This window comes from Centropristis striata, chromosome 3, assembly GCF_030273125.1.
Source record: "Centropristis striata isolate RG_2023a ecotype Rhode Island chromosome 3, C.striata_1.0, whole genome shotgun sequence".
Classification (NCBI taxonomy): domain Eukaryota; kingdom Metazoa; phylum Chordata; class Actinopteri; order Perciformes; family Serranidae; genus Centropristis; species Centropristis striata.
The window spans coordinates 18,955,788-18,971,431 of NC_081519.1; the positions used below are offsets into that span (position 1 = coordinate 18,955,788).

Here is a 15,644-nt window from a genome sequence, read left to right on the forward strand (position 1 = left end):
TTATAGAGTGCACTGTACTTACAATATACATTCTCAAATAAATTCCATATATTAAAGAGTAATGTGTATGATGTATATCATATATAGATGTTTCATCGTGTAAGACATGAAGAAAATCATTCTCTCTTATTATATAACACATTTGGTAATTCAATTCAAAGAAGTTGCTTGCCGACCAATATTACCATGAACCAAATAGAGATAAATCATGTAATAATATAGAATCAATAAACAAAAGATATTTATGAAACTTTGCAGTTTGCTGATGATCCCCAGTGACTTGTTTCCTTATTTTTTCCGATTTAATTTTTCAGCTAAAATGCCTTGAAATGAGTGAGACTATCATATTCCTTGCAAGTTGGAAGTAACACATGTTTACATCTTAATTACAGAGCCAAATGTGACTTATTTCTTGTGTTTTTATTTATACTTTACACAGTATCCCAACTGTTTCATAACCAGGGTGGTATGATAAAATGCTCATCTCTCCTTGCAGGTGTCTGTCAGGAAGGCCCTGCAGTGGTGTGAGGAAGTCGGAGCGGAGTACTTTGAAGGAAGCGCCAAAGAAGACGTAGAAGTTGAAAAGCCGTTCCTGAGAGCGGCTCGGAGCGGCTTACAACAGGTGAGTCAGTCACTTTACGTCTTTATAGTGAAAATGAAGAATGACGCAATATCTCTTTATGTTTAACATGTTTATTTTTTTGATGATAAAAGATACATTACTCCCTACAGTACAAAAAACACACATTGGAAAATACAGGACATTTCCAGATAACCTGCAAACAGCCGAGAGAAACTCGCAACACCTGTGTCAACTGCAACATCTGAGCTGCACTCGTCCCAGTGTGGGAGGGAAAGTTCAGAGAGACCTCGGCACTGCTGATGATGACCTATCTAACGAGGGTGCAAAAATAGTGACCCAGCAAAGGTACTGTGGAAGGAAAGGACACAATTGTATACCACATGGAGAGAGGAACAAACTCATTAAATGTTTTTTTCTTTTTTGAGAACCTTCAGCTTATGGTCTAACTTAAGGCATCACTACTAAAATACACTGCTTTTGCATGCATGTCTAGTTTTGTTCAACAGACACACTGACACACACAAAAATTATGAATGCATATGAAGAGAAAGTTCATTTCTAGAAAGAAATCAGGAGAAACCACAAACGGAAAGCCAAGGTGCGAGCCGGAGAAAAAGGCGGCAATCGAGAACACCTTGGCTCTGATCTTCCTGGCCGTTACCTTCACAACTGAATCCGCCCTTACAAAGTAGATATACACTCATGTCCGGTCAGAAACCTCCTCCCTGTACAGATTCTTGCATTGTAATGAACCTAGCAGTGATTCAGACTCCTACAGTGAATCAGTTCGACAGAAGCAAATTAGAACCATCAGGGAGACTATATATATTTATATATATATTTGTTTCTTTTATAAGTAAAGACACAAAAGGCAATCAAGAGATGACCAACATGTAAAAACAGTTTGTTACAGGTAATTATATAAAAGGCCAAGATGTTTTTTTTGTTTGTTTTATTCTTGCTCTATGAACGAACTAATTTACAAGTGAGTACACTCCGGCTATGTAAGCTTTCTTTCCCAAGACATCCCCATTCAAAGACATACGGGTTTACACATCACAGTTAGCTTGCACACCATCTGTAGTCTGAAATACAGAGTCGTGGAAGGAAAAAAAAAATTAAAATTTATTAAATGGATTCACATACATCAATAGGATAGGGAAAATATGTCTACTAATATAATTTTGCCATTCTAAAAATTAAAGAAGAGGTGAGACACCACATTCATGAGCATAAAAAGCGTAGGACAACTGATCGGGATATTAAGGGGGGAAGGTATGAAAAGTTTTGATGGTATTTTTCCTTATACCCCGTGAAATTCCATGTTTGGCAAACAAAGCAACACAAGCATTGAGTAGTAAACAAAGTAAAAACTCTCCTCTCCCTGGGTCCACTTCAAAGTTCCCTTCAGTCCTATAACCTCTGTGGGTTCTACTTGGAACGAATACAAAAGTCTTTCTCTCTTTCATTACCATCTGTTAACAACAAGAACATACAACCAACTGAATGAAGATTTTTTTTAAAAATATAGTGGCAACCTCAACACAAGCCACCAGATCTTCCCACGAACACAAACTATGGGGATGAACAACAGTTAAAAAAAGTGATGTTTTTTTAAAAATGCACACAACATACACATACACACAGGAGAAAAAAAAAGCTTAAAAAATACAAAAATAAACTACACAAAAGATCTTCTGCGTCGTTGCTTGCTAATTTTTTGGGAAGATTTTGCAAGATTTTTTTGTGTGTGTGCTGCAAGTCTCAGTCCTAGCAAAGTCTGTCATTCATTCTCTACAAATCTCTTCGTCATTCTTTTTTTTTTGTCCACTTTGAAGTGTCGGCCACCAGTCCTCATCTTGGGGTAAAAAGCGCACAGTGATGACATTTACCAGGAGACTGGAGTCCAGTACGATGAATACAGACTTGGTTCTCGATGAAGCAAATTTGTTTTTGAGCAAAAGAAGAAAGGAAAAAAAATGATGTCCTCTGTCGTTGAGGACAAGTGCTTTATTTGTATCCATACCGATTTTTCCGCTCATCTAAACTAATGCCTCCACAGCCTTTTTTCAACACTGTACATCATTTCGTGTAGTCTCTCTCTACATCCCCCCAGGATTCACAAAACAAAGACAAAAAAAAAAAAAGGTAACATTGCGCTCAGGCTGGCTCCCAGTTTGTGAAAGATGTAAATGCTTCTCTATACTGCTCAACTACTGAAACAAGCCAAAAATAGATGTTAAACGATGGAAAGGGATGTGACTGAAAAAGATAATGTGCTTCTAAGTTTGTGTTGCTCTAAAAATAGTACAACCAACAGAAGGAGGAGAAAGGAGGTTTTTTTTTATCTACAGAAACATCTCAGATTGACTTTCATCTCGGCTTCATTCGGTTGTTCTGCCTCCATTGCCGTCTTGATCTGAGACTTGAGGGTGGAGGATGAGATTAGGATGAGGATGAGGAGGTGGAGGGGGGAGGTGAAGGTCAGTCTTCCTGATAAAAGGACAGCGAGTGGAAAAAGGACAAAAGACTGGGAGGGGTCTCTGGGCAACCTCACTGGTCCGTCCTTGCTTTCTTTGGACCAGTAGCCTTACTGCAAGAGCACACATAAAACCAGAATAAGTATTGCATGTTTCATTCATCAGTGACATGTTACTGTCCTGTCTGTGCTCACTGTGGAACATAAACACAGTACTTACGTATCAGGAGAGGTGCCTGGTCTTTTGGGGGCCGGTTTTGCAGAGGCGGCATCTTTGCCAGATTCTACAAAGCAGAAAAATGGTTAAAATATCTCCAACAATGAAATGCTCAATTACTAATAGGGCATGGCAATATAACTATATTATATCAATATTGTGATATGAAACTAGCTTCAATTTTGGAGATTGTAAAGGGACATTAAGGACATGTGTAAAATGTAAATAAATAGAATGTGATATTTTGCTAATCCTTTGTGACCCATTCAATTGAAAACTGTACAAAGACACTATATTTTAAGTGCAAACTGATAAATGTCTGTGTAAGAATTCAGTCAATTTTTTGGAATCTTGATTATACTAGCATATTAATTACTGATGTTTTTTTTTATCAAAAATTTAAATTGTGTAAAAATGTTGTGAAAGCAACAATAGTCAACCCTACAACATTGTTGCAATATAAATATTGAGGTATTTGGTCAAAAATTTGACGATTGATTTCACCCAGCCCTACTTACTAATATTTGAGTATTAGTTTGAGATTCTGTATGCTCACCCTGCAGCCATCGGACTTGGGTGGCGGGACCGTAGCCCTTCTCATTGCGGGCAGCGATGCGGAAAATGATGGCTGGCTTAGTGGTGTAGTCGATGTGGGCGTTGGAGAGGCTGGACGACTGCACCAAGCAAGACGGGTTGGGTCCACAGTACACACGCATGAAGGCTAGCTGTGCCGGGGTGGAGGCCTTGGCCTCAGCTGTCTGGTTGCTCTGGATGGCCAGGTACACCGAGTACTCGATGATCTTCCCCGACGTTACAGAGGGTGGCTCCCAGGTCAGGTGGGCACCATCTGGACTCTGCAGAGAGACAGTCAACAATTACTACTCATACGTCTGGAGAATAGTTGGTGTTATCATCAAACCTGTGTGTCAGAATAAGAAGATTAGGGAAAGGGCTTTACTGATGTGTTTACCTTGCTGATTTTGATGGCGCAAGGTGCCCCTGGGAAGCCTGGTAGGCAGGTCTTGAACGCAGATATCTCGGAGAAAGATCCACGACCACAAGCGTTGATTCCAGCAACACGGAACTTGTACGCTGTTCCAGGCTGAAGCTCCATTTTCTTCATCTGGCTGTAATCTGGCATGACGCCAGAGTCATCCTGCCAAACAAAACGAGGAGATTAGAGATGCACTGAGCAACATACGGTCATCTGAACGTGAAAGGAGCCTCTTGAGACACTTACATCTCCATGAGAATCGTCTCCTGGCATATAGAAGTGGGTGACAACCATATTTGTCACTTTAACAATTCCAACATCGAACCACTGGTTCTCTTTTTTTACAACAGGCTTCACTGGGGTTGGCTGTGGGGCTTGCTTCTGTAAGAAACAAAATTATACAAGGTTACAATTATCCTCTCTTTGACCTCACTGAACAAGAAAGATGCTGTACACCAACTCACCTCTCCCTCGATCCCATTGGCGACCTCTGCTAGAGCGGCTGCTGCTTGCAGCTTGGCTGGACTGGCCACAGATACAGAGGGTGCAAATGTGCTTGATGGAGCAAGTGCTGTGGAGAGAAAAGGAACAATACAAAGAGGTCAAGTTAGGGTACTAAGAAACACACAAAGTAACTAAAAAAAAAAAGAGAAAAAAGTCTTACTCTCAGCTGTGGTACGTGGCAACAGTGACGCCACAGCGCTGGTGACTGCGGCAGCCATCTCATTGTGTCCGTTGCTCTCGACAGAAGGGTCGTTGAGGCTGTCAGCGGGGGCGAGGCCTTCAGTGGGCAAGTTTGTGTCCACGGTGGCCTGCTGGGCAGCAGCCTGAGCCTCCTGCAGCTGCAGCTGCTGCTGCTGTTGGACCAACGCTGCAAGCTCCTGCTGGGTCAACATAATGGGGATGGTGCTGGGTTGCTGGCTTTCTCCAGCAGAATCGCCTTCATCTGTGAACAGAAAATAATACATAGAATTCATACAAACCATGACAGCATCACAAGAAACAAAAAAAAAAGAATAGTGATAGGTGCAGTAGTTGTAGAGTCAGCAGTTGATGAGGACCATCCTTTATTTATTCCGCTGCTGTTTAAAACAAAGTGTGCAGAGAAATCTGGCTATACAAGACTATGTTTGACTCACTCATTACGGCTTGCTGGGCTGCCTGGAGGACAGCCTGTATAGCAAGAGCCTGGGCCTCTTCAGTGGCTGCTGCCTGAGCAGCGGCCTCTGCTGCTGCGGTCACAGCCAGCTCCTCGTCCGACAGTCCCGTCACCATTAATGTGGCGCCTTGACCCTCAGACATCAGCTCTGAGGGCAGATTCAGCGCTGTAGCAGCGGCTGCTTCTCCCTGAAGGAAAACATTGCAAGTCATACACATTTAATACATCTTTGATTAAGCAAGCGTGAAGCTAAAATTGGCTCTTTGTCATTACACTGTATTTACCTCTGCTTGTGTCTCCATAGCGGTGGCTCCCTCCTCTGCAGGTGCAGCTTCTGCTGATGCCGTCTCATCAGTCTGCATGGGTTCTTCTGTGGAGCTGGCAGCAGCACTGCCACCCTCTGTGATTGACGAAATCGACTGGAGAGGAACAAACAAAACATAAAGAGTTTTTTTCTCACATAATGCTATCAGATTAAGACATCTAGAGATTACATTATCATGAATCAGCATGGCTGGTTTTATCGTTTGTCAATTCTGCTAGTGAATTAGTGTATTTCTTACAGGTACAGAGGGTCCGGGGGCTGGAGTAGACTGAGTGACAGTAGTGATGGCCCTGCCCTGGGTGGTGGTGACCATGCCAGTAGATGCAGTGGTGGAGGCTGCTTCTGTGCTGCTGGTACTTTCTGCTCCCTCCTCCGTTTGCTGGGCTGCTGATAGATGTAAAAACATTTTTTTAAATCTGGCTTCAAACCAATACATTAATTCAGCAATCAATTCAATGACAGTAAATGTGGGTATACCTGTGCCTTCGCCTGTCTCCATGCTGCAGGTGGCAGTGGTGGCTGTGTTGGTGGTCCCAGTTTCGTGTGTTTCACATGGTGGGTTGGAGCAGACTGTTTGGACCTGGCCTGTCGCTGTGCTGGTCTGATCACCTCCCATGTTGGAGGTGGCTGTGGACGGGGTGTTGGTGGTCCCTGTCTCGTGTGTTTCGCAGGGTGGGTTAGAGCACACCCTCTGCACGGTGTTTGTCTGGCCTCCGTTCATATTAGATGAAGACTGGGTGGCTGTGTTAGTGGTGCCCGTCACGTGGGTCTCACAGGGAGGGTTGGAGCACACCTGCTGGGATCCTCCCATGTTAGCTGATGCTGTGGTAGCTGTATTAGTTGTCCCAGTTTCGTGGGTCTCGCATGGTGGGTTGGAGCACATGCGTGGCACGTTCATGTTCGACGATGCCGTTGTGGCTGTGTTGGTGGTGCCCGTTTCGTGGGTCTCACATGGAGGGTTGGAGCACACCTGTCCTCCTCCCATCGCAGAAGAGGCTGTGGTGGCTGTGTTGGTGGTTCCGGTCTCGTGGGTCTCGCAGGGTGGGTTAGAACACACCTGTCCTGCCCCCATGGTGGCAGAAGAGGTGGTGGCTGTGTTGGTGGTTCCGGTCTCGTGGGTCTCGCAGGGCGGGTTAGAGCAGACCAGGGTGACCGTCCCAGAGCCCTCTCCAGCTGCTCCAGCATCAGTGGAGCTGGGCTGCTCAGACGTTGGTGAAGCCAGGATGGACACGGGTAGATCTTGCACTGGTTGAGCCTCTACACCACTGGGAGTTGTGATCAGAGTCACCTGTGTGGGCTGGTTCTGGGCAGAGGACAGGAAAGCATTTATTTAAGTTTTACAGCACATTACATAGACAAAATAAATCCTGCAATTCTCTTTAAATAGTTCTTCTGTAATTGTTCTGTGGTTACAAAAAATAGCATACCGCTGCCATGATTTTATATCCTGATTACTAAAATGCTAAATAAAGTCTGAGGGACCAGGATCTGCAGGGTCTTACCTGCACTGTCATGGTAGAGGAGGGCAATGCGGAGGCAGAGGTCAGGCTGGTCTGAGCAGATGACACAGTTATGGCAGCTGGGCTAATGACCTGGCTGGACAGGGTAGCGATGGTTCCCAGTGTGGTGATGGGGGTGACCAGGGAGGCGTTGGAACTGTCCACCGTGCTTCCTGCCAGGCTTGAGGAGACTGTTCCAGTGACTGTCCCCAGAGTGGTGACCCCTGAAATGGAGATAAGTGGCATTAAAAGATGAAAACCAAATGATACATAAATACACAATAATGTACAAAATCTGGATAACCTATTGAAGCATTTTAACAAACCAAGCACAGTTACTCTTACCAGTAGTCCCCTTAACAACCAGAGTGGTGACCGTGGGCTTAACAGCAGACACCGTCACTGGTGTAACAAGTCGAACACCACCAACTGTGCTCATAGGCACAGTGCGCAGAATAGTGCCAGGTTGCCCATGAGCACCCTTCAAAACCACCTAGAGATACACAATTTAAGATTAGTCTCCTCAGGTGCAAAACACACGAGCAACACAACAAAGACGTTTCTGTCAGTCAGAGTCACTTTACCTGTGTCAGCCCCTGTTGGCCGGCTGCAGTGGCAAGTTTGGGCACGGCAGTGATGATTTTACCAGGGGTTCCAGTGGTCATCACCTTTGTGGTAAGGATTGTGATAGGCGTTTTCATGCCGGCACTGCTTGTCACACCTGCAACGACAAATCATGAAGTAAATTTTCATCTCCAACTCCAAAAGCTGTCTCAGCATCACATATTTCAATTGTACAGTTCTCAGTCATTAATGTGCAGGCTGTTGTGATATGTAGTTAGGACACAGTAAACGAGTTCAGACCTGTGGCTCCGGGCTGGGTCATGATGGCTGACATGGGGATCGTCTTGATGATGGTGGTGCCTTGCTTAGTGGTGGTAGGAGAGACGCCACTGATGTTTAGAATTGTGGGCTTGTTTCCTGTGCCTCCTGCCTGGGAAGTGGTGATGATGGTTGTTGGCTTACCATCTGCAGAGGTCACCAGCTTCAGGATGGTGCCCGCTGGGAGAGGGCCCTTTGTCTGGGGAGAGAAGCACATGTTATGCAAACCAATTGGAGACAGAATATCTGGTGCCTGTCTCAGGAGGTTTAAGCTACCTCCTGTTTTTTCCTGCACTCATGCAGATATCTGACCTGTATGATCTGTGTGAGAGGGTTAGTGGAAGCCTGGCCTGTGATAGCTGATGTCTGCACAGGCTTGGTTTGTACCACAGACATCATCTTGCCAAGGTTGGAGATCTGCCGACATAGGAGAGAGACTCAGGTTCATGAGTCGCCAGAAAACATCGGACAGCACAGGGATTTCAGTGGGATGGCAGACCACTGGTGGCTCTACAAATCATTCCAGCCCTAACTGACTGACAGTCATGCAGATCACTAACATCATGCTCCCTGTTTTCTTAGTAGAACTCTCAAACTGTCACTTTAGGCCAACCTTTACTCCCTCCCCCACTGGTTCAAGCTCAGTGCATGTTGAAAAGATTTCAAAACAACAAATTGCTCACAAAGTGTAAAGAGCAATTTACAGGACCCATGATTTACAGCATGCAAGTGAAAGCACCAAAGGGTGCTCTCACAGAGGTATTTCTATATTACATTATGCTATAGAATTTCAACAGAGTCCTGCTGTCTTACCAGGGTGCCACTGCTGCCCATGGTGAGGGGACTCTTGACCAGGGTGATGGTCTTGGTGACTCCTCCCACCACGGTAGTTACCACCTGGGCCTGCTGAGCCACTGTGACAGCACCAGACTTGTGCACAGTGATGATGGGTCTGGTGGTTGTGGGAGAGGATGCAGTTGCTGTGCCCACCTGGGCTGCAGCGGTTTTCAGCATCCGTGTGGCCGGGTTACTGACCTACAAAGACATTATTACTTTGAGAATTGACCTGTGACAATCAGCATGCATACAAAGTCAGAAATAAGAAACAATTTGTACCATGACTGGAGAAGCCATTTTCACTGTGGTTGTGCCAGGGGAAACGGCTACTGTTTTGAGAATGGTGGCACCTGCAGGAACATTGAGGACAGTGCCTGCAGAGGGCGGGATCTTCTGTGTTGCTGCAGCTGCTGCAGCTAAAGCTGCCATGCCACTCATTTGAGGGCTACTTCCAATTGGCTGAGGGGAAAAAGAAAAAAAAACTTTATCTATCTGACAATAATATATAAATCTTTAACATTATAAAACGTAGTTCAAAGTTGCCCATACCGATCCTTGGGTGGTCTGGGCAGGCACTACCATTCTGACACCTGGCGGGAGGGACGTGACAGTGACAGGGGATTTCCCAGGCTGGCTGGGGCGAACAGTGACAACAGATGTGCCTGTGGCAGACTGTTGAGCTGCGACCTTCAAGACAGCTGCAAAATAAGGGAACCGACAATTAGACTTTATGTGCAGTGTTTTTTGTTTTTGTTTTGTTTTTTACAGTTATTCAGCTTACTTTCGTAGTGACAACATGGAGGAGTTAGAAAAGTAGTGTAATACCTGTCTGGGGTAGGCTTTGAGCAGAGGGTGCTGCAGCAGCTGGTGCGGGGCTCTTTGGAGAGTTCACAGGCTGCACGGGGGTGGCACTCATGGCTGGCGAGGCTGCAGCTGGAGTTGCGGGGATGTCATATTTCTGCAGCTGCAGTAAGTAGGTGTCAGCAGTTGAGACGGCACCCCAGCTCACCTCAAGAGAGTTTGTGTTGGCACGTACTAACTGCACCCTGGCAGGGGCATGTGGCCGCTCTGGGGATGTAGAGAACAAGAAATTAAAAACAATGACAATCTTTGACAACCTAAGCCACAAAAGTCACTCAAAGTAATATCAAAAATGTCACAGCACTCATACCTGTTTCTAGGTACCAGAGGTCTTTACAACAGACTTGGTTGTTCCAAGCTTTACGATAACCATCACGGCCACTCCATACATAGAGTCTGGAATTGATGGCCACAGCACAGTGGCCAGCACGGGCTCTAGGGATGTTGTCTTCAAGGGTATCCATTAGCACCGTCTCCCAACACATGGAGTCTGCAGACACACATAAGGTACAAAGATTGACATCAGTGAAGCAAAATTCACTCACTCAAATATTTTCAAAGTGAAATCTAGTGTTATAAGTACAGAGTGGGACAAACCTAGATTTAGGCAGGCAAGAGTGTTTGTGCACTTCCACTCCTTCTCGTGTGTGGCTACTTTGACATCGTCCATCACCAATGGAACCCATCCTCCAAAAACATACATCCTGCGCATTGACAAAATAAAATCCGTGAAATGCTGCTACCAAGCACAGGGTGTTCTTCTGGGAGTTTGAACATAATAAACTACAACATTCAATATGTTATTGCTGAGGTGCAGCAGCAGTCTCACTTGTTTGTGATGGTGGTGGCAGAGTGAAGACTTCTGGGGAGCGGTGCTGTCCCGTTTACTGATGGTTTGTTCCATGTCAGGGTATCTGGAGACAATGAGCACCAGCAAGATGTCATAAAAAAGCCCTTAAGTGTTCTGACAAATTCTCACACATCACTTTACATCGACTTTGCTGTAATTTTTAAATGTATACTTTCAGAAACATACCAATATCAAGTGTCCACAGATCTCCAAGGCGACAACCGCTCATCCCTCCATAGATTATCAGGCGAGATTTCCTGCTCGTCTTTTCCGTGTACACCACAGCAGTGTGGCTCTCACGGGGAGGAGGCAGAACTCCATATGTGATTGGAATATCCCATCCGACCACACTGGAACCCGCACGCAGCTCAAGTGTGTACAGATCATTCAGGTATCTGAGAATGAAAACACATAAGTCACACTCGTGTCGTTGGTTGAAGTGGAATCTCAAGCATCTTGTGCATCAAAGGGCCCTGCTGGAAAAACATCTGTACCTGGGAATGTTGTTTTTTGGGTCCTCGCTGTCATTGGCTAGTCCACCAAACAGGTAGCATTTGTTGCCAACCAGAGAAAAGCTGTGGCCAAGACGGGGACAAGGAGGGGGGCCATTCTTAGGGTTTTTTGCTTTCAACTTTTTCCATTCCCATCTGCTGGCCTGTAAGAAAAAAAAACATGGTCAAAACAACATATTTGATCAGGCCATAGCTAAAGCTTTAACAAACACAAGTTGACCTCTATCCTTATGCTGGCGATCTGATAACAAGGGCTGTGTCGAAACTATAAAACTTCACACAAATTTTAGCCACCAACCTTATTTAACAAGCTGCAATAATTTAACTATTTTTATTTAATTGAACCATTAAATACATTCAATTTAATTGTTTTTAGATGTTAGCCATTGGCTAAAAACCCATCTGTACTCTGGCTGACAAAATGTAATTGGGACAAAACTACATTTGTCATAACCAGGCAGAGAGACTAGTTGTCACTTAACCTTACTTCACTGAGCACAGAGTGCAGAACAAAGACTTGTTTCTGACATAGTGCACTTGTCAGAAGGAGAGTAACTCGTGCTGATTAGCATCACGTGAGGGCAAAAACTTAATTACCGCTTTAGACTGCTCCTTCCCCCTCAAACTCAGGTGCTGAGTAATTACATATACAGCCAGTTACTGTAAAGTGGTGAAACCTCTCAATTCTGCCTCATTCAAGAAGGAATCACGATACATCCCAGAATCTATTCTTTTTCTCACCCTGAAAGTTTTTCAGGTAAGACATTGTAGAATGGGGGTTCACAGCAAGAATGTCCCCAACAACTATGAAACACACCTTCCATTGTGCATTTGATAAATCTGGATTATTGTTTTCATTCAACTGCATTCAAAGCCTTCCTACCACTGTCTATAGATAAAATGCATGGGGCACATTCACATTAACATTAACATGTACAGCAGTCAAACTTAAAAAGATGGATTTAATTTGTGTTATTAGCCCGTTCCTGTGTTCACATAAACAGATTAAGCATAACATTAAAACTATAACTTTTGCCATGTATTTAATGCTGACAAAAAAAGCTCAAATGTAGTGTCCCCCACCAGTTTAAGGTTGTTAGTTTTTTTTAAGGATTTCGTTCCCTTTACCATGTGAGGGTCAAAGGAGAGAAGGTCTCTTAAGACATACAAACTATGAACCCCATATGAGAAATTTGTCATTTTGGGCTGTATAAATAAAAAATCTATTTGAATGAATGTCCCTTTTCATTTGATCTTACAATATGAAATATGAGCAGAGTAGCTTACGTGTAAAAAGCATGTTTATATTGTAAACATGCCTGTCTCCATTTTATGTTTGCATGAGCTACAACAACAGCTACGTCAAAACATATCTGTAGTCTGAAGTCTGGTTTGAGGTGAACAATATCTATTGAACTGACTACATCACAAGCATAATTTGGAAACATTTCGTTAAGTTAAAAGTGGAAATGTAAAACAAAAATGTGGGTTATTTTCCACAGACAGATTACCTGTAATTCATAAAGATCGTTGCTGTACTTTCCATACTCCACCATTCCACCAAACACAAGCAATCGTGTGCCATCACAGACAAAACCATATGCAGCACAACCAGGGGGGATATCACCACGGACCGCTGGGATAAACCACTGGTTTGTAGCTAGAAATTAAAAGACAGTCAAAGTTATGATTTAAGGTTTACTCATATCAATCCATTACATTTTGTTAAATAAGTTTATATTATGACCCAAGTCAAGTCAAGTATAGTTTATTTGTCCCAACTTGTGCAATTTGGTTGCAGTCTAGGTGTATAAAAGACATATAAAACAATACATTCCAACACACATACATACAACAGATCACTGCCTCAATATATATACCTAAAAATAAACAAAACAAAACAAAAATAGTGCAACAGCTCTGAATTTCTGACTAGTAATTTCTGACTAGTATAACCTCTAAACAACTACCTTATTACCATTAGAACATTAACCAGAATCTGCATTAAGAGATGTGGTTACACTAACCAAAATGTAGTGAATTTGCCCGTCGTTATTGGTTTGTGTGCAGGAAATTGGGGCAGTGGATATACTTAAACCAACCAGCATCATCCATTTTATTTTAGCCCGCCTTTTTTAACGTGCATTACCAGCCGTCCTCCAGCAGAGGGGGGTACATTTAATCAGACAGGGACTTGCTTGGCCTGCTGAGGCCTGTACGCTACTTAGTTCTGCACAAAACCAATCGATCTTTAGAAATACAATAGAGCTATTTTATAGCGAAGACTGGGTGTAAAAATGAACTGCACGTTATGTCATATCTGCAGATTTGCTCAGTAAAACATTACGCTTGATGCAAATTATAATAATAATCAGTAGAGTTTTACGTGCAAAGTTAATCTTACCAGTGTTGTATACATGTAATTCATCCACAATCCCTTCGTTTCCACCGCCGAAGACAACCATCAGTTCCTTTATAGCCACAGCTCTGTGTCCGTGTCTGGGCCGGGGGACGGGACCGGACCATCCCAGGACCCGTTTCCACCGCGGCTGCAGAACCGACACCGCGGAGCCAGGGGCAGACATGATTTCTGTCAGAAATAAGAATAAAGAAACATTTGTCGTAGCTGCTGAAGTGATCGGGGTATTTCGGCGCTAAGGGCTGTAGGAACCCATCATTAGGATGTCAGCCGCTAACTTCTACAACAGTTGGTGCGGCCGTTAGCAGTTAGCGGTTAGCTTCAGTTAATGAACACATCAGAACTGTCTAGTAACTATAGTAACTGCCGTTCTAGAATGTCTAGTAACTATAGTAACCGCTGTTCTAGAACCCCCTAACATGGAGCTGACGGAACACACGGACTATGTGATGCTCCTCAGTTTGGTCTGAGTTGTTTCTAACCATTGAATTCAATCCATGGAAGCAGCCATCTTGTAACCAAACAAACCCCCGCTAACGCTGCTGCCAGTCTGAAAAATGGCGGAAGCGAATGAGAAAGAAAAATACACGATAGCCGGCTAACTACAACAGGAAATAAATACACTAACTTGAAAACAAATTCAGTACATCAGTAGCGGACAAGCAAAGCATTACAACACATGTTCGCAACACTAACTTAATTCACTGTTAAAGCTGTTAGCAGGAGTCGGCTATTTTCATGCTTCTCTGGGAGTCGCCATCTTGTAGCTAACAAGCTTAGCATTCTCTGCAATCCCTTTAACGTAATTATTAACCCCGCAAACGCATATAAAGCTCACTTTAATAGCCGCAGCAGCTTAAGAGCAACTTGCCCTACGCCATGTCGAATAACTTGTTGAAATCTACCAAATATTAAAGCCAGATAGTAGTATTCAAGTGGATTCTAAGGTTAGCTATAGTCCGTTAGCTCTAGCGGCTAGCTGCTCAGCTAACAGTGTTAGCTGTAAGGCTAGCATCTGTCAAAGCGTCGCCGGATTTTACAATTAAATGCAATGTAATTGTGTTTTGTTTTGACATGCATATTTTACCTGATACAAATGCAGTTGCAACAACACTCTTTAAACGCAGCTAGACGGAGTTAAACTGCATAAACAGACTGTTATTATGTTTCATGCCGTCTCTGGAAGCAGCCATCTTTTCGACAATCGGCCTACTTCTACAGCTCCCACAAGAAAAATGGCCGGGCGGTATGCCACAACAAAACATAACAAACCCAAAAATGCGCAAATATTTCAGAAATCTACTTACTTAATTCGATGCAGTAATTGCAAAAACACGGGTACGTGGTCTAATCTTGCGGCAATAATCCAAATTCATTCGATTTGTGAAGAAGTATTTCCTCTCATGCCTGCCTGGAAGCTGCCATCTTCTTGACAACCAGAGGCGGAGGAAAATGGAAGAGAGTTGGCGTCACCCAAAGTAAACATGGCGACGGAGACCCGCTCGCTAACCATTTCCGACAGAAACGCGTATAGTTTTTGTTATTTGCTCTGAGAACAGACAACGGATGCTCCGTATAGTGAGGTGCTTTATAGAACACTTGAAATATATATTAAAGAAACATATTTCGAGTTTCGGCAAATTACAACAAGTTGTGTTATAGCAATAGGCTTATTGTCCCTTACTAAAGATGGCGACATCCGAGCTGAAACCACCTTTATTTTAATATTGAAGGAGATGCTGATTTTATTCCGCCCTAAACCTACTTAAATATGCCCATACATGCACAATAACAGTGTAAAAACACTATTTTACAGATTTGGCGCTCGCAAGTACTACACTTGCCACGCCCACACCCACCATTATTGCGCCCTCCACTGACACAAGTACTGCATTACTGTTGACATCAGATAGCCCGTCTTTCTTCAATACAGTAGTATGTTAGACTGTATACAGCGTGATTCAGCCACACATCTCTGCTGGACTCTGAAAAGACAAGAAAATGCTCTATCGTGTTTTGGAAGGCCA

At 43.7% G+C, this 15,644-nt stretch overlaps 2 protein-coding genes across 3 annotated transcripts in view; one reads left to right on the forward strand and one right to left on the reverse strand.

Moving 5' to 3' along the window:
- The window catches only part of si:dkey-13a21.4 (uncharacterized protein LOC494576 homolog), a 2,344-nt gene extending 1,072 nt beyond the window's left edge, over nt 1-1,272 (forward strand). Inside the window, exons 4-5 of the mRNA XM_059328917.1 lie at nt 497-622; nt 733-1,272. Of these exons, the coding sequence (XP_059184900.1) occupies nt 497-622; nt 733-828 (222 nt within the window). The 3' untranslated portion in view covers nt 829-1,272. The remainder of the gene's footprint in view (nt 1-496; nt 623-732) is intronic.
- A 414-nt stretch (nt 1,273-1,686) lies between these two features.
- Nucleotides 1,687-15,218, reverse strand: hcfc1a (host cell factor C1a). 2 transcript variants are annotated; one of them, XM_059328916.1, is made up of 28 exons: nt 14,925-15,218; nt 13,603-13,788; nt 12,710-12,858; nt 11,181-11,341; nt 10,873-11,081; nt 10,666-10,750; nt 10,434-10,540; nt 10,147-10,326; nt 9,801-10,043; nt 9,525-9,673; nt 9,255-9,434; nt 8,952-9,173; nt 8,451-8,555; nt 8,121-8,337; nt 7,841-7,977; nt 7,602-7,749; nt 7,260-7,480; nt 6,235-7,060; nt 5,996-6,141; nt 5,717-5,851; nt 5,413-5,620; nt 4,938-5,219; nt 4,738-4,844; nt 4,520-4,654; nt 4,250-4,435; nt 3,836-4,133; nt 3,283-3,346; nt 1,687-3,176 (listed from the first exon to the last, which is right to left on the reverse strand). In XM_059328916.1, exons 2-28 carry the CDS (start codon nt 13,781-13,783, stop codon nt 3,137-3,139), a joined length of 5,121 nt encoding a protein of 1,706 aa, XP_059184899.1. In that variant the 5' UTR covers nt 13,784-13,788; nt 14,925-15,218; the 3' UTR covers nt 1,687-3,136. The 2 variants fall into 2 exon arrangements, with proteins under 2 accessions (XP_059184899.1, XP_059184898.1); XM_059328915.1 differs by having other exon boundaries at nt 5,996-6,144.
- Nucleotides 15,219-15,644: the final 426 nt, after the last annotated feature.